This window comes from Mugil cephalus, chromosome 8, assembly GCF_022458985.1.
Source record: "Mugil cephalus isolate CIBA_MC_2020 chromosome 8, CIBA_Mcephalus_1.1, whole genome shotgun sequence".
Classification (NCBI taxonomy): Eukaryota; Metazoa; Chordata; class Actinopteri; order Mugiliformes; family Mugilidae; genus Mugil; species Mugil cephalus.
In genome coordinates, this window is record NC_061777.1 from 24,924,443 (window position 1) to 24,945,979 (window position 21,537).

The 21,537-nt window shown below is 42.6% G+C and overlaps 1 protein-coding gene across 3 annotated transcripts in view; it reads left to right on the forward strand.

Moving 5' to 3' along the window:
• nr6a1a (nuclear receptor subfamily 6, group A, member 1a) overlaps nt 1–20,873 on the forward strand; it is a 78,445-nt gene extending 57,572 nt beyond the window's left edge. For all 3 annotated transcript variants that reach the window (XM_047592064.1, XM_047592065.1, XM_047592066.1), the window contains 8 exons: nt 10,036–10,266; nt 11,346–11,401; nt 12,238–12,398; nt 13,104–13,334; nt 13,472–13,726; nt 15,041–15,162; nt 15,252–15,404; nt 15,884–20,873. In XM_047592064.1, coding sequence (XP_047448020.1) covers nt 10,036–10,266; nt 11,346–11,401; nt 12,238–12,398; nt 13,104–13,334; nt 13,472–13,726; nt 15,041–15,162; nt 15,252–15,404; nt 15,884–16,014 — 1,340 coding nt within the window. In that variant the 3' untranslated portion in view covers nt 16,015–20,873. The remainder of the gene's footprint in view (nt 1–10,035; nt 10,267–11,345; nt 11,402–12,237; nt 12,399–13,103; nt 13,335–13,471; nt 13,727–15,040; nt 15,163–15,251; nt 15,405–15,883) is intronic.
• The last annotated feature ends 664 nt before the right edge of the window (nt 20,874–21,537 follow it).

A 21,537-nucleotide genomic window follows, 5' to 3' on the forward strand; every position in this document is an offset into this window, starting at 1 on the left:
GGTTGTACTGCTTTCTGATGAGTTAATATGTTCTTGTTTATACTTTAGCTGTTAGATTGATTGATTGATTTTTATACATGTTAGACTGGTATGTTGCTCATCGTTCCAACATGGCTTGATATCCAACTAATTTATGCTACACAATAATTGAGAAAAAAAATTCAGATATGTGCTTTGGTTGCTAGGACTAGCCCTTTAAATTGTGAATACGTAATGATTTTCAGGCAAGGATAATGTGCACAGAGAAATTCCTGCATTTCACAGTGATCAATGCTTTCAAGTGCTTTGTTTACGCGTGTGTGTGTTATGACGTATCGCGGCGTGATAGTGAATTGCACAGCGCGCATCCATATGTATTGATCTTTGGTATCTGGCTGTGGGTTTGTTCGCGGTCAGCAGTGTTGATATTATGGAGAATCAGCCAGCTGGCCGTTCACCACTAACCTGAATCTGAAAGCACATTCATATATTGTTCATTTCCATGTCTTTTTTTTTCTTCTTGTTTTTAACTCTCGTGCAGTCATTTCACCGTGAGGGCATTTTCAGATGCAAGCGATCTCTCTTTGAACTTCGTTTATAGAGCTCCCCTCAAACTGGCACTCCCAATTCTAAATTCTAATTGCTGGAATAATAATTAAGGAAAAAATGGATAACCTTCATTTTGCAGCTTCCATACTACAACCCCACTCACCAAACTGCCCCTCCCTCCCTAAATCCCTCCCCTTGTATTGCAGGAATTTGGAATGTGATCCTTCTCACTCTTAAGATGTAACCCACATGGTGAAGCAAGTGAATCACTAACGTAACCTTCCTATTATTATTATTTAGTGTGTTCAACTTGCGATTTTTATTAGTTTTGCCTATTTATTTGTAGGTCCTTAAATCACACACCACAGGGACTTTAAGGACGCTAAAAGCATGCATTTTCTAGTAGGGTGTTCTTCATTGGGTAGTTCCCTCTAAGGACTTTGGTGTAGCATGCGAAGGAAACATGTTACTGTATTCATCCCCTCCCCCTTCATGTTAATCCTTCATCTAGGAACCTTGTTGGTTTGTTCTCCAGCTGAGGGGGCGTTAACTCCACACTATTACGGCTACACCTTCCTGTTTTATGTCCTTCTGTGTTGTAACATGCAACATATGAAGGCAAAAATAAGAATAAGACGGAGAGAATGGAGGATGTTTGGTCGTTCATGTGGACGTCGATGCAGGGAACAGAGGCTGTGTGAAGATCAATAGTAACAGTGGGGGGAGGTCAGGGTCTCCCGTGTCTCTGTAATGCTCACCTATAAATAGCCAATGACAAGAGGCGGCTCATTCTGGCCACGCAAGGCGCTTTTCTCTTAATTTCACTGAAACGTCCATCTGACCAGGCCCAGCCATGTCAAACCAAACCATCGGGTCCATCATGTAGAGAACCTTTGTCTTTCAAGGGTGTGTTATTTCAACTGGCCCTGCACCCTTCCCCCAGCACAAACATCCACATACACACTCACACAGGACTCAACTTATCTGATGCATTGCAAATGTTCCTTTCGTCATTACGCATATTTGTTTTTGCACCCGGAGAAGCTTCACATAAGATGAGATGAAACAAGCTAATGTTAAACATTTTAGAGTATTCATGTTCTATCAGTTCATTCTGCTGCCTCTGGGAAGTCCCTCCCCCTTCCACAGAGGAGACTCAACATTCATTAACAGTGTTTTTATATGTATCACAAAGCGTGGGTTGTAAAACTCACACATGGTTCATATCAGTGTGCACTGACTGTTTAGACCTGACATTTAAGAGAAGTAGCTCAGGGTCTAAACAAGTTTCAGCTGTCTTTTAAAACGGGGGTTTCATGCTCTGCAAAGGAAATGGAAAGAGGAACGAGTCACAGGCCTGAACAGTGATGTTTAACATGCCTCATTTCCGCTAAGGCTAAACAGCATGTGTCCCACAAATTCTACTGCAGTAAAAAATAACGTGTTTGTCTTGTTTACCCCATTTACATTTCTCGGTTCAAGAAGAAATGCCACCAAAGATAGGAATCCCTCTTCAGCAACGTAGCAGAACTATTTAAATGTGGATCTTGATTGTGACTTTAAGAACCATTTTCCGAAGAGGAACACCACTGATTATGATCTCTTGCCTTTGATTAAAAAATGAAGCAGCCAGTTAAATAACAAAGTCTGGATACTGAACAGTAATCCTTGGTATTGACCTCAAAGGGAGATCCCCAGACCTTGTGTTCCATGAGTGGTCATCTTGACGGTTAATGCTTTTTCTTTAAAGTTTAGTTTGCATTGTAGTGAAAGCAATGTGTAGTATTGTGCCATCAGCAGCCAGCCTTGTGACACTGAGAATACATTTCTTTAAAAAGACTAATACACATGCACCAAGCACCACCTTATTCGTGATTTACATTGACCTGAAAAGAAACATTTCAATGACCTTTTCAGATGGTAACAAAGCTGAGACAGTGAGCCAGACTCCTGAAGCCGAGGCCCTTTCCCACATTATTTAACAAAGTAGCCTCACATTTGGCTCACATTAGCATCACATTAATATGTAGCCTATCTTTGGTGCAGTATTACTCAATGCTAATGATGCAGCCTCTAAGCCTGGCTGTAGATTAGAATGACAGCGATGTCTACAGGTCGCCGTGTTCTCGTGGACGAGCCCACTCTGCAACTGCATGTAACTTTAAAGATTAGCATCACACTGTGGGCTACCAGGAATGCTAGATCAGAGTCCCAGAGGCTCTTCAGATGTCTTTAACCTTTGTGATTGCGTTGATGTGTGTGTCCACGTGCATACCAGTCATAGTCTTGGGTGGGGTGTGGGTGGAGGGGGATGCTCCCCCAGGTACGACAGATAAGTTTCAGAGGAGAAGAAGAGATATGAGGAGGAGTAAAGGGGAAGAAGAAAAGCAGAGAGACAAGGAGGGAGGGAGAGAGAGAGGAGGGAGGCAGAGAGAGAGGGAGGGAGGGAGGGTGCCAGCAGCGGAAAAGTACAGCAGATTCCTGCAACCCCCGCTCTCTGTCTCAGCTGGGCATGATTGTAATGGAAAGCCCAAGACAAAACCTGAAGAGAAAACCCCTTGAGTGGCAGGACTTGCTCTGTCAGCCACTCTAAAGGCTGCTTTACACTATACACTGGCCTTTGTCTGTGTGGGGCATGGACAATGGGGAGATTTGGCCACGATACATCTCTGTTCTCAGCATGAGGCAGCTCAGAGAGGGTCACGGAGAAGGTGGGCACCTTTCTGTAGGGCAGCATGAAAAGCCAGCAGCATGCTGTGTTTTGGGGACTGCACAGAAAACCGCGTTACTCTTGCATTTAAAATCCCTTTCCCCTCAGTGTGAGGTGGAAGGAGCATATTTTTTTTTTTTTTTATAGTTACATATGACCAGTGGTAGACATCTCACTCAGTCACTTGACTCACAGTGAACAACTGACAGGATATATTGGGAGCATTGGGGGAAACAAGACTGCTATTTGTCTCTGCCACTGACTGGGGCTTAAAATGCTTGACTTGAATCTCCTGGTTTGCGTTAGAGTTTGGAATGAAACCCAGGCTGACCTCTGGGAAACAATGCAGCCATTAATGAGCCTCGGGGGTGGGGATGACTGTGTGTGTGGAGGGCTGACACAGAACATCGGGGGTTCCTGCACCAGAGCTGGAGAGAGAAGGTTATATAATAGAGGGAGTTCAAGATGAAGCCGTGCTTTAATCGCTCTTTATCAGAACCTCTGGGGAATTCAGCATCGCGTCTTCTTCTTCAGTGACCTTGTGAAAGATTCACACTGTTTGACTTGAACAAAAAGAGCCTTCATACGACAACTGCCGCTCCAAAACTGTGAAATTCTCCAGTCTCATGTAAAATTCTTAATATGTGCCTAGATCCATCCACCTAGCCTTAATGTGTGCATTCAGAAAGAGTCTGAAGTTAATAAGTGCTTCGTTCATTTATAGCGCTTAAATAGTGAGCACAATCAAGAGATCCTTGATCTCCAGTTTAATTGTGCGCTGTCAGGCAGTTAGAGGTGGGAGTGAGTAGATTAAAAATGGAGGCAGACATTTCCTGACATTAAGTCCCCTAACAGATATCCATTGCATTTCACACAAGATCCTCCACTTCCCCAGTTTGTGACCCATGCTGTCTAAATGTCTAATCCACACGTACAAGTTGAGGTAACCCTGATGATATCCATAAGCGCGACATCATCGGGGATATTTTGTCAGACTTGACAAGGCTTTATATTGGATACCTGTTTCCACAGGCTGAGGCTTCAAATATCTGTTGTACAGCCAGTTATGGTTACATTATTATTGATGTGATCTATAGCCATGTTAGGTGTCATCAAATGTTGTCATCAGAGCAGAATTCCACTCACTAGTGCTAATTTAAAGCCCTTACATTTGACCTATCCTTAAAGCACATGTGTTTCCATGCTACAACCCCTAATGGTCTCTTAGGTCCCTGAAGATTATTGTATATACACTTTAAAGTGCTCTAGTTCCTTTTATTAGTTCTAAGTTAGTTTTGCTACATTGCCTTTTTCATAGGTTTTACTTTTTTTGTAGAATGCCTCTTTTGCGCAGTGAAAGAAGTATAGAAAATATATTTTAATCATTTAAATGAAAAGAGCCTTTTCTAAAGATGAGTTTTCTCACTGAATGCAGACTTTTTTCAGGTGCCTTAAAGTGGAACACAGGTTGCTTTGGTCTCCATTACTATTAACTTTGCAGGCTTGTGGGAGAGGTTCCATTAGATGTTGGTATGTCGATATGTCACCAGACTACCACAGAGTCAGGTTCAGACATGCAGACGGAACCTTTAGGAAGTCAAGTCCTGATGTAAATGCCATGAATATTTAAGTATCATCTTCAGGTGGAAGAAGGAGGAGTCATAGGACGTGACACGCTGAGATCAAGTGTGAGTGGAGGTGTGAATCGGCCCGTTTACAGTGTGGCCATGCACTTGAAAGACAGGGTGATAGATTTGGCAAATAAGCTTGAGTGAAGGCAGCTAATAGCTATTGTGTTTTTGAGCTCATTGAAGGAAGTCAGGCGTTTCACATGGGATGGCAAGGTGAAATATATGGTTTTAATGTGTTCTCTGAATGGGCATGTGGGCTGCCAAATGGCCTGCTAAGGAGGTGAGGGATGCATGTCCTGTATTTGATCTGCCACATGTTTTATGATGCGGAGGCGGAGGTGCTTCATATACAGTAAAGGCATCGTTTCTTTTAGGTGTGCTTCTGCTGAGTTGCCAGAAGTACAGAAGTTTGTCTTTTTTCCCCTCTGGCTTCATGGTGGTGTCGCTCTGCTTTATTCTAAAGCGTATGAGCTGAAAAGCTCTTTATATCCAGACTGCAGCTGAAGCTCTGTTGAACTGCCCCTCAACTCAAGTCAACTCTGTCACTCATCTGCTTGTCTCCTCCCTGCTACAGAGCCACTTAAGAACATCAACGGGAAACGCGCTAATCTGAAATAAAACAGAATTTTCCATTGATCCTGATTGTATCTCTTTGATCGTGTGTCCTACAATCTATATTATTCGGCTTATTTTATTATGCAAGACGGCCGTGTCTATTAAAGTGTAAAGAAGAGAAATATTAGAAAGATATATTATCAGCCAGCTGTCATGTTAACTGTGTATACACAGGTGTAGAATGGGACATACCGTATATGTTGTGCACATGCTCTGTTTATATGCACTTCCTGTCGTGCAGAGACCGTGGGACTGCAAAAACATCTGCGAGTTGGAAGGGTTTGAAAACTAAGAGCTAGGGTTATGGTGGATGTTTACAATATCTTCTGACATTGTATGGTTTTAACAAATAATCACGTACGTATCCCAAGCTCCCACTGTGTGCTCACTTTTTTTTTTGAAGAAGAAGAACTAAACAGCAGAGAGGATGTCTCTGCCTGGTGGCACTTCTTCTCCTCTGAGTTGGTTTAACCTCTGCGAAGTATAGAGTTAATCACCAAAATAGTTAAATTCTAATCCCAGGACGGGCTCACCGCGTGACGCCCCATTGTCTCTGTACAGTATGGCTGCCCCTGCGGTCTTCTTTAAGCAGCAAACTTAAACCTTGCACCATTTAAATGGTAATCTGCCTCTCGGCTTTAGAAGTCCTCTATTCACCATTCATTATCTGGGAGAGGCTTTATGCCGTGGGCCCCCACCACCCCATTCCACCTCCTTCTAATTACCTTTAGTACATGAACCCTGCAGCCCGCTATGAAAACCCCCTCTCTCTGGGAGGCTTAGCTCTCAGCTCAGTCACATGCCTCTGATGAGCTGCCCCTTTAAATTATATACACGTACAAAAGCTTAATCCCGCTCATTTGAATATTAAAGATTATGTTACTATGACATGTTTATTGTCAAAACATTGTGCCTTGTAATCAGGGAAGGGTGACTGGGTCAACCATTTACAACAGCCCCTATATCGAGTTTCCACAAACCGTGTCCCTTGAGGTAAACAGCGTGTGTGTGTCTTGGGTTCTTCTGCCTCTTCATCCACACACGTTCAGGGTTGCATTATTTAACATGATGCTAGTTTTTATATTTTCAAAAGACACACGTAGGCAGGTACAATTTGAATGTTAATTTTTCTAGGCGTCACTCTTGCAAGAAAGTCCAGGATGAACAAGTACATATTGGTCTGTCCGTCAAATAGAGCTGAAATGATAACTTTGCTCAGAAATTTTCAGTTTTGAAAATCATTTTAACAACATTGTAACTCTACTTTTGACTTTTGGTAAACTCAACTTATTAATCAGTTGATTAAAATATCAGCACTCCAGTTTTAGAACAAAAAGTGTAGCTATGTATGGCTTTAATTGAAACCTAACGGCACATGAAATAGACAAACTAGGGGGAAAAAAATGCTTGCACGATGTTATTTGTCCACATGCGTGCATCAATACCTGAGCAGCCCTGTAGTGTGACCAGGGCTTAAAATGGAAAGTGCAAGCAGCACATAATGTAAACAATGCTGCAGCAGCTGGTTTTAAAAGCCTGCATCGAGTCCGTCTCAGGACACCTGTTTGTCTGTCTTTATTATCGGCTTTCCCACCACAGAATCCCATAGGAGGCTAAAGGTCCCGCGCTTGTGTGCAGAGCAGTTTGGTGCATTATACAAGAGTCTTACATTAATCAGATGTTCAGGTTAATCTCCGGGCTCAGCAGACAGCATTAACCTGCTGGACGGCAGCCCTCAGACCTATTATACATCCTTCCTTTTCTCTTTGTGGCTACTTATGTGCAAGCTCATCCTGAAAACACGCGGGATGGTGTCCACATGTCGACTTGTTTATCTGGACCACAGACTTGCTTTCGTTGGACATCACATGCACCAGTCTTACTTCCTCTTCAGCTTGGCACCAGATATCTGCATCTCCACCTGAGTTCGTCTCCAGCTCAAACGTGGCCAGGCTGTGAGTGTTCTCAAGATTCTGGAGCTCAAGTGGAGGAGGGTTTCACGATCCTAGTTGCTATGCAACAAAAAATGAACAATTTGCAAGCAGTGTAGAAGGCTAGCTGGCTCACCCAAAGTAAAGGGGAAAATGTTGAAACTGATGAAGGAATTTGAGTGATTTCTGGGCTGACGGTTAAGAAGTATTATGCTCAGTGTCATGTCTTCACAGGAAGTAATTTTAAGGCTCTTTGTAGTAGCAGTTAGACACTATCCAAAACAGCTGCATAAGATTCTCATAAAATTCTAAGCAGTGCCTCAACAAACAGTGCCTGCTCGACCAAGTTTTCTCTTTTTAATTTAAACCATTCATGGATGTCAAAACCTTGAAGGGAAGCTATGCTTTTATTTGTATCAGAACCTTCTATTGACGTCAGCTTATTACACATTTCTTTATACTACATCTTCTTTGGGTACAGAGTCACAAAGTCAGACAACGTCTAACATCATCGGCTACATCTTGTATTTGCATCATGATCAGATTGTCCATGTTTGCTTCAGTCAGGTGTATGTATCCATGACAGATATAGGTTTATCTTGTGTCTTGAGTAAGTGTCTTGAGACATTTTGTATTGTTATTGACGCTATATAAATTAAATTGAACTGAACTGAATTATCTTCATTGTATTCACCCTCTCACAAAGGAGTATCCTTGAATAATAGTATAAACATTTGAAGAACTCCAACAAATAATTTCTGTTACGCCACCGGACCAACATTCCCCACTTTTATCTTCTGGATTGGATTTGGGCTCCTATGGATGGTTTTGAGGTGTTGCCATTTCCAATCAAGAATGAAAAATTTGACTAGTAGGTTGCATTTTGCTTTCAAAACCCCGTCAAAAGCAAGAAAATGAGGGGGTGGTGAGGAACAAAAGGTTCCACAAAGCCTTCCAAGAAGAACAAAAGGCCTATAGGGTGAGGGACCTTAAAGAACCAGAGCAGCGCAGCCTGTTTTCAGAAAGAGGACAAACAGAGAGTATGAGAGGGAACGATCTCATGTCTAAGAAAAATCAATCTGTAGCAATTTGTATTTCCTGTCTTGCAGTATGTCTACCTCAGGAATTGTTGTACTGTGTGGCCCGACTACTTTCTTAACATCCATTCAAAGCCCCCTGCTACACCCTACCATCGAGCAATTCCAGGTGTTGTTCTCAACTGACCATCAGCAACACCATCTAATAAAGAGCCTCCGTCGTAACAGCAAGACAATATGTTATCAGTTTCATCTCTACCTGGTCACGATGGGTTCAATCCCGGCCGAGCCCTGATGCAGATCAGCTGCAGGCCACGTTCCTGCTGCGAGCTGTAAACAGCGAGGTTATTCTCTGTAGCCATAGAGTCTGCTCTGTGCTATTGGTAGCGGGGTGCTGGAGGGCTTCTTGGTGTGACCGTGAAGTGTAAGAGTGTGTGTGTGTGTGCGCGCGCACGCACGTGTATAAGCATGATGAGGCTCAGCACTGTGGACGGCAGAGAATATGCGCTCCAGAATAATTCTCAGCTTCCTCTGTGATTTTGATTATGGACGTATGTGGCCTGGAGGTAGACGGGGGATTAAGAGAAGATTTTCAACAGCTCTCTCAGATTGCTGTCTTAACAGTTTGAGAGCACCTTTGTGATTAGCGGAGTAGCTTCACGAGGATGGTCCCACGAAGACGCCGTCTTCCTTTGATCCTCTCCCACCCCTGTCATATGCAGTACTTTCCGCGTACATCCATATGTCTTTTTGAGTCAGTGTAAGACTTGGGACCATTTCTTTTCTTGCCGTCTTAATGCCTCGGTCAGCAAGCTGTCAAGGCTGCTTTACAAACCCCCATCAACGTCACTTTTACTGCTATTTTTAATGTACTTTGTTCAGGACATCCTGTTCTGCGCAACTTCCTCGCTGTGAGCCCATTCCTCACTCGACTCCCCAGATATCCCCCACATGTGTTCCAGATTACCACCCTCACTTATTCCTGTCCAAGCTACTTTTCACAGTTTGGAGTGATCAGCAAAATGTGTGTGCTCAACAAAACAAGGTGAAGGTTAATGACTGAGAAGGTGCCTGGGTGAAACATCTGGGCAAAGAGAGGACTTGTGACCTTTAAGGGACACTACAGGTGGTGGGTGGATTTGTACGTCTTCTACCAGTTTAGTGGAGAAAATGTAGTAGTGTACATCTTTTAGATAAGCTCAAACGGTTTCCTAGAGCGATGCCTCTTTATGTGATACTGCTATTGTCAAGAGAGAAAGGAGAGCCTGTAAACAAATCAGTGGTGTCGTTTTAGCTCAGAGCTGCTGAATAAAACATACCCAAGACGTCTCCTCTCTCCGTCCTGCTGCCTGTTACACCTCCACTTTCACAAAATGAGAGTCAGAGCTTAAGAATCCTTTGGATTAGCCGGCGCCTGGCTAGCGCTTAAGCCCCAACCGCCCCCATGATCTCAATTAAAAACTTGTGCCTTCAGCGAGGTTTTCTGCACCCACTATTTTTTTCACCATGCGGAGGAATTAGTGCAAAGAACTGGGTGGAAATGGTTCTAAATCCTTTTTTTCCTTTTCTCCTCCCCTCTCCAGATGATCCAGCTGACCAGCGAACTTGCCTTATCTGTGGAGATCGTGCAACAGGCCTGCACTATGGCATTATATCTTGTGAAGGCTGCAAGGGCTTCTTCAAGCGCAGCATCTGCAATAAGCGGGTGTACCGCTGCAGCCGTGACAAGAACTGCGAGATGTCACGCAAGCAGCGCAACCGCTGCCAGTACTGCCGCCTGCTCAAGTGTCTGCAGATGGGGATGAACCGCAAAGGTAAAGTGTGACCACCTCAGTTGTTTCAGGTCGCACATATGTGATGCTGTTTGGTTTCAGACATCAGAAATTTCATTCATGGATGAGCAATATGCACAAGCCAAGAAATACAGAATGAATGTTTGGGTTGAAACTGTGGTTGGCCTTTACTGGGTTGTGTTCTTTATTATATGCTTCAGTTTACCTGATTAACATAAGTCCTGTCATTCCAAATGTCTTTATGTAATGCTTTCAGTTTACGTATCATCCTGACAGTAGTTTACAATCAGAATCTGGGGCATGACGTAATAAATGCATAAAGTAGTTTCAACAATATGCAGCAATGAATAGTTTAACATAACTTTACTGGTCTGTTGTGGCCTCTAAAATGAGGATTTCTGATCTGCAGAGGCTACATCACCTTTACTCCAGTTTATAATCAGGCTTTATTTTCCATGGCAGTTGTCAGTGAAACTACCTGTATGACGAATGAACATTTCAGTTAGTTGGTAATCGAGAAATAATCACAAAGTCATCTGACCTTTTTTGGTCATTTATTTACAAAAGAAAAATAAAATCCTCTAATACTTATCCAAAGACATTTACTTTTGAAAACTTCAAACACACTTTCAAAGAGAAATTCAGCTGCTCAGTTCAGCTAAACTGTATCAGAAATCTTTCATTTAACATGTGTCTGGAGTACATTGCGACACTGGCCTTAGGTTTAGCCTTAACAAAACAGACTGGAGTTGCAGTTTGTCCTCGTCCAGGGTCTCAGATGTGTAAGTCCATGAGCGTAGACTGCCCCCTTGTGGGGGAAAGATGTAAGTGAGCTGTTGTAAATGAACTGTCTGATTATTCTCCAAATAATTTGATTAAGGGAAGCCTGTCCTGACGGATGAAATAAATTTTACTCAACTCCAAATAAACCATCCAGACAGAAACAGGAAAAGATACAGTCAGACATTTTTAAGGAGAACTCACCACATAGAAAATTAAAACGGGGTAATTATTTCCATCCACTAGGTAGAGCTGTGATGCCAGTCATGTTCAGTTAAAGGACTAAATGTAGATTTCTGTATTCTTTTTTTGTCGTGCAGCAATCAGGGAGGATGGCATGCCAGGAGGGAGGAACAAAAGCATCGGGCCTGTACAGGTAAATTGCCAGAAATGTTGTTTTTGTGACACGCACTGACCTTCTCCCATCTTACGAGTCCGAGGCAGCTTACTTATCACGAACACATTCATAGCACAAGCCATTCTTCTAAATAACAGAGGCGGAGTGCTGTAATGCTGCTCGGTATGGTGTAGTGATAGTTGTGAAGCATGTAATGAGAGTTAGCCCTGACCTTGTTATATCATCAGTATAATCATGCATTCGTGGATTATTCCCCATTCAGCTCGGCTTCATTATTGAGACCGGTGAGAGAACAAATGGTCAGGAAAATGTGTGACATGAGGATAAGTGCCACTGAGTCACTATTCAGGGGAGACTCAATTCAGCAAGTCAAAACAGAGAAACGTCCGCCTCCATTAAGCCGCCGCTTTATTTCTAAACCCCAATGAAAGGAGGACCTCTCTGTCATTAATATGAAATGAATTGCCTGTTTCAGTGTACGTGCTGAATTGATCAAAATTAAAGTGAATTGACCCCAGCCACAGATACAAGACTCCACATTTTGTGGGATGCTAAAGCCTTTCAGAATTGCTTTTGTCTGTGTCTTCTCCCTATGCTGACCTGTACAGATTCTATTATTTTTGGTGTGTGCATCACTCAGTCCAACACGCGCTCACACACATCCATTCTTTCTTTCTTTCTTTCTTTCTCTGGCTCTCTACTTCATTGTGTGATTGTGTCCTTGCTCCTCAACATTTTAGTGAAAAGCAGCACAGTGCAAGTCAATGCTAATCAATTGAACAGAGGCGCAGTGATTTTTGTTGCAAGAGGATGTGCTGAAAGCTTGAAAAAAAAAAAACTTGCGTGCGTTTCAGATCACAGAGGAGGAGATTGAGCGGATCATGTCGGGGCAGGAGTTCAAGGAAGATGCCCCTGAGCACACCTGGGGCAACAATGGCGACAGTGACCACAGCTCTCCCAGCAACGGAGCCTCAGAGGGCAACCAGCCGTCACCCGCCTCTACTCTGTCATCCAAGTGAGTTGTTCATCTCAGCCACTCAGCCACGCAGCACAGGCACTTGCCCCATCATTGAGATAATGAGCCGGCCCTGACAGTCTAACACCTCGTTCCCATCTCACCCAGACTTTAGTTAAGGTATTCATCAGCCGAAGAATGCCTGAATATGCAGCTCCTCAGGCTTGGTGATGATAGCAAACACAAAGAACTCGCTGCACTATCTGCTGTTCTTGCTATGGAGACAAGTGCATTGTCTATCTGCACCCATCAAGGACAAATATTGTCTAGGTGCTCGCATGACGGCATTTATTTTAGTCTCAGTTTGTGTAAACATTAGGTTTATCGCAACGCCGCAACGCCTGATAGCTATTCGGAGGAGGAGATATTTTATCAAATTAAATCTTAGCAGAAATGAACAGCAATCAGACAAAACCTGTGCAGCGTACGCTGCAGTTTGCAGGTACAAAAAGCAGAGTTTTGTCTACAAGTTCAGAAAAAATGCAACGATTTTGAATGGAAAGAACACTGGATAAAAGTTAGGAGGTTAAAGGAAGGTCTGTGTGTAGGTCTGTATGCAAAAGATTCATTTTTAGCGTAGCTGCCACAAATACAGGAAACGGAGCACGACCACCAGCTCTGTACTGGCCTTTAGTATCCGTTTAATATATAAACTTCTCTTTAAAGCCAAACCATATCTAACCTTTGACCTCTGTGTGCTTCCAGTCGCTCCGTAGAAATGAACGGCTACACAGCAGCCCTCAGGGACCAGTACATCAACACTTCCATGTCCACACACTACCAGCTCCTGCCTCACCTCTTCAGCTATGCCGCCCAGTCTGGCCTGCTGGCCCCTCAGCCCCGCAGCCTGTACCCGCAGTCCCACCCTCTGGTGCTGCAGCTGGTGGCTGCTGAAGACCTGGCCCCTCTGGCTACTCCCATGCTTATAGAGGACGGGTGAGCCATGCAGAATACACATTTAAACATTATGTAGAGACTTATTGCTGCGTTGTCATGCTTACTGTAATGTTGCAGCTAGTTAAAGTGTAGTGTTTAGCTGGTGTCCTAACTGTTTGAGATGGTGCGTGTCCCAGGTACAAGGTGACACAGGTGGAGCTGTTCGCCCTGCTGTGTCGCCTGGCGGACGAGCTGCTCTTCCGCCAAATCTCCTGGATCAAGAAGCTGCCCTTCTTCTGCGAGCTCTCCATCGAAGACTACACCTGCCTGCTCAGCTCCACCTGGCAGGAGCTCATCCTGCTCTCCTGCCTCACCATCTACAGCGCCCAGATATTCGGCGACCTGGCTGACGTCACCGCCAAGTACACGCCGTCTGACGACGAGCTGCAGGGGTGAGTGGCAGATATTTGGGGTTGTTTTTTTGTTTTTTGTTTTTTAGCTGGCTATGTTTATTGTAAGGTAGCTTTTATTAATTAGAATAAACGGAACTGAGGAAAACCACACAGTTAGCCTTTTAATATTATTTGCATGCAGTGCTGCAACCCTGCCCCGAGACTTAGACCATGCCTCTATATGTCACTTATACCATTAAAAAAGGAAGCTTTAATTATTTAAAGCTCCACTTATGAATATTTTTACCCAAACACTGGGCTAAGTAGCTATGTGTGATGTGAAAGGTGCCATTTGTTGTTTGCCTCAGCACTTTTGCCTGTTTTACCATCTAATGGGAAACTATTGCCTAACATGAATTAAAAAAAAAAAAAAAAGAGAGACCCTTTCTGTGTTGATAATATTTCACCTACAGTAGCTATAAATTCTCCCTAGCTCTCTTTTGTGGAGGCTATCTCTCCATTAGCATAGACACCATATTAAATGTTAGATTTATCCTCCTGGAGCTGTGCCAAATTCAGTATTTCACTAAAAAGGACAGTAGGTATCAGAAATTAAATGTTCCCTGCTGCAACAGCTAACCCCTGAACGGTGAGCTGTTCCACTCAGTGAGCTCATTATCACTAAAACAGGCAGAATTTCCCTCTATCCCAGCAGGGGAAGTATTGTTGTTGGACGAGGGCCAGTGAACTGGTCCGTGAACAGGACCACTCCCCAGGACAGAGCTGTGGCTAGCACCGTCTGGCATGTGAAAATATATACGCGTCAGGCACTAGGTAGAACATGATGCACTAAGGGAGCAAATTAGAGAAACTTATCGAAGCCAATAACACATGAACTCCTAATATACTGTGCTGGTTTTCTTTGGGGGGTTTAGGAGTGGGTATTTGATTTACAGTAGCAGCGCTAAAGTCTCTTGGTGAGATTCTGAAGTATTCAGAGGCTGAAAGACAGGGAATTGTGGTTTGATGAGTAGAATTAAACTTTATGGATCTTTCTACCTCCTTCAGAAAGACGTGGGATGAGCAAGATGTTTCTAAGCACTTTCCTTACATTTGACACATTCCCTCCCTTATTTTTGGCGTTTCTACTGAAGCATGGAAGCTTAAGATAATGGCACTGGGGGGATTTTTCCCATTTTTTTGACATGCCGCTCCATTTCACAGTGGATTTTAATGTGGACAGTAAACCTATTAAACTCAGTGTCTTTTGTTTTGTTTCATGATATAGACTTAAATAGAACTTAGCCTAATTACCTAGGGATAGTTATTCAACTCTGTACTTTTACAGCTTTATTGACAAATCTTGTTCCTCAGCTTCAGCGAGGATGGGATGGAAGTGATGGAGAGGCTGATATATCTGTTTCGCAAGTTCCACCAGCTGAAGATCAGCAATGAGGAATACGCGTGTATGAAAGCCATCAACTTCCTCAACCAAGGTAATAGTGGCTCTGGTGTCACTGGAATCCAAAGTCGTATTGTTGTGTTTCCCCCACATGACTCTGTCTTACCTTTCCTCCATGTGCAGATATCAGAGGACTGTCCAACATCTCCCAGCTTGAGCAGCTGAACAAGCGCTACTGGTATGTGTGTCAGGACTACGCTGAGTACAAGTACCCGCATCAGCCTAAACGCTTCCCTGAGATCATGATGTGTCTGCCGGAGATACGCTGCATTGCCGGTAAGACGTCCAACTACTGTGTAGGCTATTGTCGACCACTGCTGTCTTTTTAAGTTTTGCCACTAACAATGCTATGTTCTCTTTGCACATTGAGCATGTTTTACTTTTTTTTTAATGAAGCTAAAACTGGAGTATGCTAACACTGTAGACGTAATGCACCTGCAAAATATCCGATTGCAACTTTAGTGTTTGGCTCAAAAGCAGCTTTTATTTACTTCTTAGAGATCAATGTTATCAGTGTTATTTTAGACGACAGATGTATTTTCCCCACATTTACCTGTTTGATAAGTTTAGCTTGGTTTTCGCAGCCTTGCACTTTTCTCACTCGCTAATACTTTCCAGTTATTTTAGCTTTGGATGCATGTAAACGGTATTGAAAACATCAGTGTGGAGAGTTTGAGGACTATCTCTTCTTCTAATGTCTGTCTCTCTAAGATCAGTGTGTTTAAGTGCCATCTTTTTGTGTTTTTTCTTCACAGGGAAGTTGGTGAATGTACCTTTAGAGCAGCTCCCTCTCTTGTTCAAAGCAGTATTGCACTCCTGCAAATCCAGCCTGACCAGCTACAGGACCGGCCCATCGCCCTGCGTGACCGCCTCCTCCGGAAACTAAACCCTCCCCGGCCGCCCGAGTCGAGGGACTGGTCCCCCCTCTTGTGAATGTGACAAGCAGCTAGTTTGTTTCTTTTTGTAACTTTTTTCTTTATATATTTATTACACGACAGAGCTGAATGTATGCTGATTTACACTGTGCACATGCTTCTGTACAAAACAAATGCTCGTAGATGCATTGGTCTTTGGAGTTTACAAGTGTGTATCCAGTTTGCTCAATGTGTCAGTGTTGCCATTGTTAGAGCTAGACTTTAAAAGAGTTTATTTTATTCAGACGGGGCGGCTAGACACACGTGTTTTGAGACTACGTGAGTGTTTTGAGACTACCTCAGGAAGATGTTGTTGCTATTTTCAGGTACCTTTTCTTGCTGTTAAATGAAGAGTTGCCCAGTCGAAAACCAAATCCATGTGGATGCTTTGGCACCTCAATCAGAGACTGAATGTTGGAAGGAGCTGCATAAATCAGGTTTTGAAAAACTGTGTTTTGTTACACTGAAAATGCAAAATTTATTATTGAAATTGAGCTTCTTTATCTGCATAGACTCCCAGACATCCTGCTTATGGGAGGCGGTCTTGTCAATTTAACATTCCATGAGTTAAGGTGACAGTTATTGGATCTGTGGGATTATTGAAAAAGGAGCATACGGGTATTTTCTACAATCATAGACTGGGGATGTATGGCTTTATTGCAGGGGAAGGGGAGGATAGCTAGGTTTGCTGTTTTTTTTTGTTTTATTGTTTTTCTTTCTTGACCAAAGTGTTATGCAATGCTTTTTTTCAAATGCCCATTGATGGGTAGGGAGCTGATAGCTCAGCAAAAAAAAAAAAATCTTTCTTATCAATGAAGGATCAGGATAAGAAATGAATCACTCTGTCAGAGGGGGGATCCTCTGCTGAACAGACAAGTATGTTGCCAGATTTCATTCTAAATGCTGCTAAACATGCGTCCATTCTAGTGCGCATATATGTGCATAGAGCAGACGTGATGCTTCTCGTCAGTGCTGGCTGCGTGAGGGTAAAGTGGCAGTCCGTGGAATCTTGCGTTTTTGTCAGACAAGCCGAACATAGAAAATGCACGAGCTTCACATGTCAAAACAAGATACGCTGCACCCACTAGGACCCAACTGAACCAAGTTGTGGTTCAATGCCCCAGTTCAATGAAATCTGGTGTGCTAGCTTCTGACATGCTTAGTCTCAAACCGATCAACTTTGGAGTACGTTGGACTGTTTCTGGGTCTTGTTAAGTCCAATCAAAACAATGCACAGACCCAAGGCCACCCAAGGATACGCATCCAATGGACACTAGAAAGTGTGACTCCAGTACTTGGTTCAGGTCTGGTCCTCAGGTTTTTAGTGGGCGAGCTCGGCCCAAAGACCGACAAGTTAAATTTCTTCATAAAGAAGGGACTTCATGTTCCTCCTCTTGCAGACTGTCACTTTACCCCGGCTACAGAAGGACTCTGGCCACGTCTCAATGAAATCAGGCGAGTTTTAGGGGATTTAGGTGATCTGGCTTGCGTACCCTCTGTGATAGATATGCACATGTTTTAAAAAGAATAGCCATAGAAAATGGTCTTTATTTTTGAAGTATGAAATGATAATTACAGGCCGCTTGAAGTGTGTTCTCTGATCCCTCAAGTTTTTAACCGTTTCATGATGTACGAACAATTTGAAATGCAGACAAAATGCAGTCCTCGCAACGACTCTCTTTTTTGCACACGACGGTGAGGTTTGGAGACCTTGACCCTTGACCGTGGCCACTGCCCACCCAGTGTGTTCCTCTCAGGTCCCTGCCGACCTGGATCTAAACAGGGTAAAGTGAGTGTTATGTATTGCATTCAGGAGTTCCTCAGTGACCATGCTGATGTACTTGTAGTATTAGTAGATATAGGTTCCAGGACATCGTAGGTCCTCTTGTAGAAAAGTGTTTCTTTTTCTTCTCCACTTTATTTCCCTGAAGATCCCCATCCACATCTTCATTCAGTGAAAGTGGATGTAGTTTGAAGGTGAGGTGCACAGGGTGGATTTTTTTCTCTCTCTCTTGGCATTGGGGATGGGCGAAACAAGAGGCAGTGGCATCTTGAGAATGTCATGGCCTGTCTCTCTTTGTTCCCATCCACCTCTCTGTGTGCAGCCTTAACAACACCACCAGTCCAATGCAGCGTTCCTCTTTCAAATGCTTCAGTTAGCCTTTTTTTTCATCTTTTGATTTTTTAAATACATTTTCATGTACCTTTGTAGTTATCTTGAATGTTTTGGGTTTTTGTTGTTTTTTCGCATATTCACTGTCCTTTTTTGGGGGGAGTGAAGACAACCCCCATCATTTTCTAAACTTTGAATTTTTAACTTTTATTTTTGGGCATAAACTCATTCCCTTGTCCACAGCTTGTGATTTGTCGAAGAAAGTATTACTCAGACGATGTCAGCCATGTTTTAAATGGGTAATACTGACATCTTGGAGCTTTTCATGTATTCTCTGAATTGTTTCTTTTCATTTCAGTTGTGTAGCCGTCGGTCTAAATTTTCAGTTCAGACATATTGGGGAAAAATACAAAGCTTTTTCTAGCAACCGAAATGAAGATCAGGACATTAAACTGCCTCTTGTGGTTTAAGCCATGTTGATCTCATCAGCTCTTTCTCTTGATGTACATGAATGCTGAAGATTTTTCACTGACATTGTGTGCAGAGAAGTGTCCAAACACACAAAATCAAAATGTTTAATCTCCATAGCCACATACCTTTAGACCCCATAATCTCAGGAACAGAGAACAGTCGTCTCAGCATTTTTTTAATGAAAAAATCTCATTAGATTTGATGCTTTACCGCTGCCATGATACCGTTGCAAAAAAACAAAAAAAAACATGTAAGCTGTCAGGTTTTGGTGTCTGATCTTTAACAGTCCTCCTGTACAGAAACACTGTGGAAAATGTAGGCTACTAGAGAAATGTTCAGGGTGGCCGACAACAAAGTCAGGGCAGGAATGCATTGAACATCACACACTGTGGAGATCTGACAGTGGAAGAGGATCAGAAGGGGGATGTAGTTTTTTTCCCCTCTAATGTTGCAGAAAATAATATCTGCTAATCAACAACAAATAAAGCCTCACTATGGCCTGCTTACTGCCACGCTCACACTTCCTGTCATTTTATTTTTTAAAAATACACATGCGCGGAAGAAAGTGTTTTCCATTTTATTTCCTGTATTTGTATTTTTGATTTTATTTTTGCAGACAAGGGATATGTCATATGCAATTTCTGTACTGAAACTACCTCTTTATTTGTCATCATGTTGCTTACTTACAAAAAAAATGTCTTATTTATTGGTTGCATTGCACCAATGTTCTGTTATTTTGTGTCTCTTGTTTCACTCAGATTTATATGAAGCGCTGATACTTGTTTTTTTCTTTCTCTTTATTTTTAAATGCATAAACATGTTGCCTCATATTCCTCTCTACCTCAGACACTCCCGCTTGCCGTCAGTAACTTTCATTTTCCTGAACACCAAACGCTATCTCGTTACTCTTCCTCTTTCTTTCTTCTTTTTTTTTTATCATTTGCTTCATTTCACGTTAAATTAGCGTCATCTTATATTTCACTCCTGCTCTGTTATCATGACTCCAATACCAAAGATGAAAGAATGTCAATGACAATGTCAGTGTACTGATTAAGCATTCACGCGATGCATTCTCATTGCAGTTAACCAGTGCTTTATTTTTCAGTGTTAACTGTATCGGAAAACGTCTTGTTATCTTGTGAATGGCTGTTTGCTGTGTACGCTGTACTCACCACCATCATGATATGCAAGTGTGTTTGACAGAGAGAGTGTGTGTGTGTGTGTGCGTGTGTGTTTTCTCATTGTGCTCCGTGATTGCTGTTCATTAATTGAGGCAGTTCGAGGTGGCATGAGTTGGGAACAGCGAGAACTCTGTCATATCTAACTCTGCCGGTGCTGCTCGTGATCGATTGATAATCGAAGAATGTAGCCATGGTCAAACTGACATCTCCCCCGTGTTTGCATGCTTTTGCTCGCGTGTGTGACCCTGACACTGTGGCACGCGACCACAGACAGATTGCTGCCATGTTATCACTGGGGTTGGACTCATGATACAGAACGTGATGACACCCGACAACCGGGTGCTCTTAAGTGTGATAGTGCCCACTTAATCCTGGGTTGAAGCTGCATTCTGCTTGGGATACCTTTTACACTCTTTGCAGAGATCTAGATCCACTTATTTGGAAGGGATATAAAATGAATCTAAAGTTTTCCCTTTTTTTTTAAATCTACTTTGCGGTTTTAAAAAACATTGGCTGGCCGCAACAGGCATTTATGATGCTTTGAAGTTTCCCTTGAAGTTTCCCTGTTGCAGTCCTTGAATTGAGTCCATTAATGGAATGTGTTGAAATCATTAGGAATAACTGAAATGTTTCCAAAAAACAAAAAAAAAAAAGCGGTGAGGTGGGAAAAGGCTGGATTTGAAGGTTTTGCACAGTTTATTGCAGCGGTAGTAAGAGAGAAACCACCAGACACTCATTTCATGGCCGGTATAGGGAAACCATCATGTGTCCAACCGTAGTGCTGTAACACTGTCAGAAGCCTGTGGTGCAGGAGTGCAAAATGAGAGGAGTTTGGAGGATACAAGAGTAAAAAATAAATGGTGACATATCTCAGGGATGAAATAGAATTACACACTGTCATCAGACAACTGAAATGCCTTTATGTTTTTTTTTTTCTTCAGAAATCTCTTGTCTGCTCTTGTTTACTTTAACTACCTGTGAAGAATGTGATCCATTACGTGTTAAAAGCATGTTTAGAATGTGTTAGGACTTGAAACCAAATAAATGTGAACGTTATGCAAGTGTACACGGATAGTGCTCCAGTTTGTGTCTTTGGCTTTTATCTGAAAGGGATGATATGAGATGATGTTCCATTCAGCATGTGGTGGGCAAAAAAAAAAAGTACAAAAAAAGTAGTTTCATCCCCTCTGGTTTAAACAGGTCAAGTCTGATCATTTACTGCAAGTCATAGTAGAGATGGGATTGGTGGCTCTTTGAAAGCATAAGATTCCAGCCTGGGGTTCATTTGTTTTCTGGGAAGGCGTCACTGTAAGGAATGAATGGGTAAGATTTGGATCAGAATAAAACATCCCACTAAAATATACACTATACGAGTATAAAATACTCTGAAATACTGATTCTAGGTAGATGCTTTACTTTCTCCTGTGGAAAATTTAATAAAGACCTTTGCGTTGACCAGGAATTGAATTCACATGAACATCCTGGAAGGCAGTTATGCCCACCACTACCAACAATGCTATAGTATTCTGGCTTTACCATTTTTGCTGCGTTTTTTTTTTTTTTTTTTTTTTTACAAATGCCAGTCCTTCCCCTTTTGAGACTGATACGTACTGAGACACTCACAAATCACAACTTATAACTGTGACTCCCTTCCCATTGTTCAAAGAGTCTGTAAATAGATTCAGTTCAGTTACAAACATCACTACTTTACAATTCCTTGACTCCTTGAA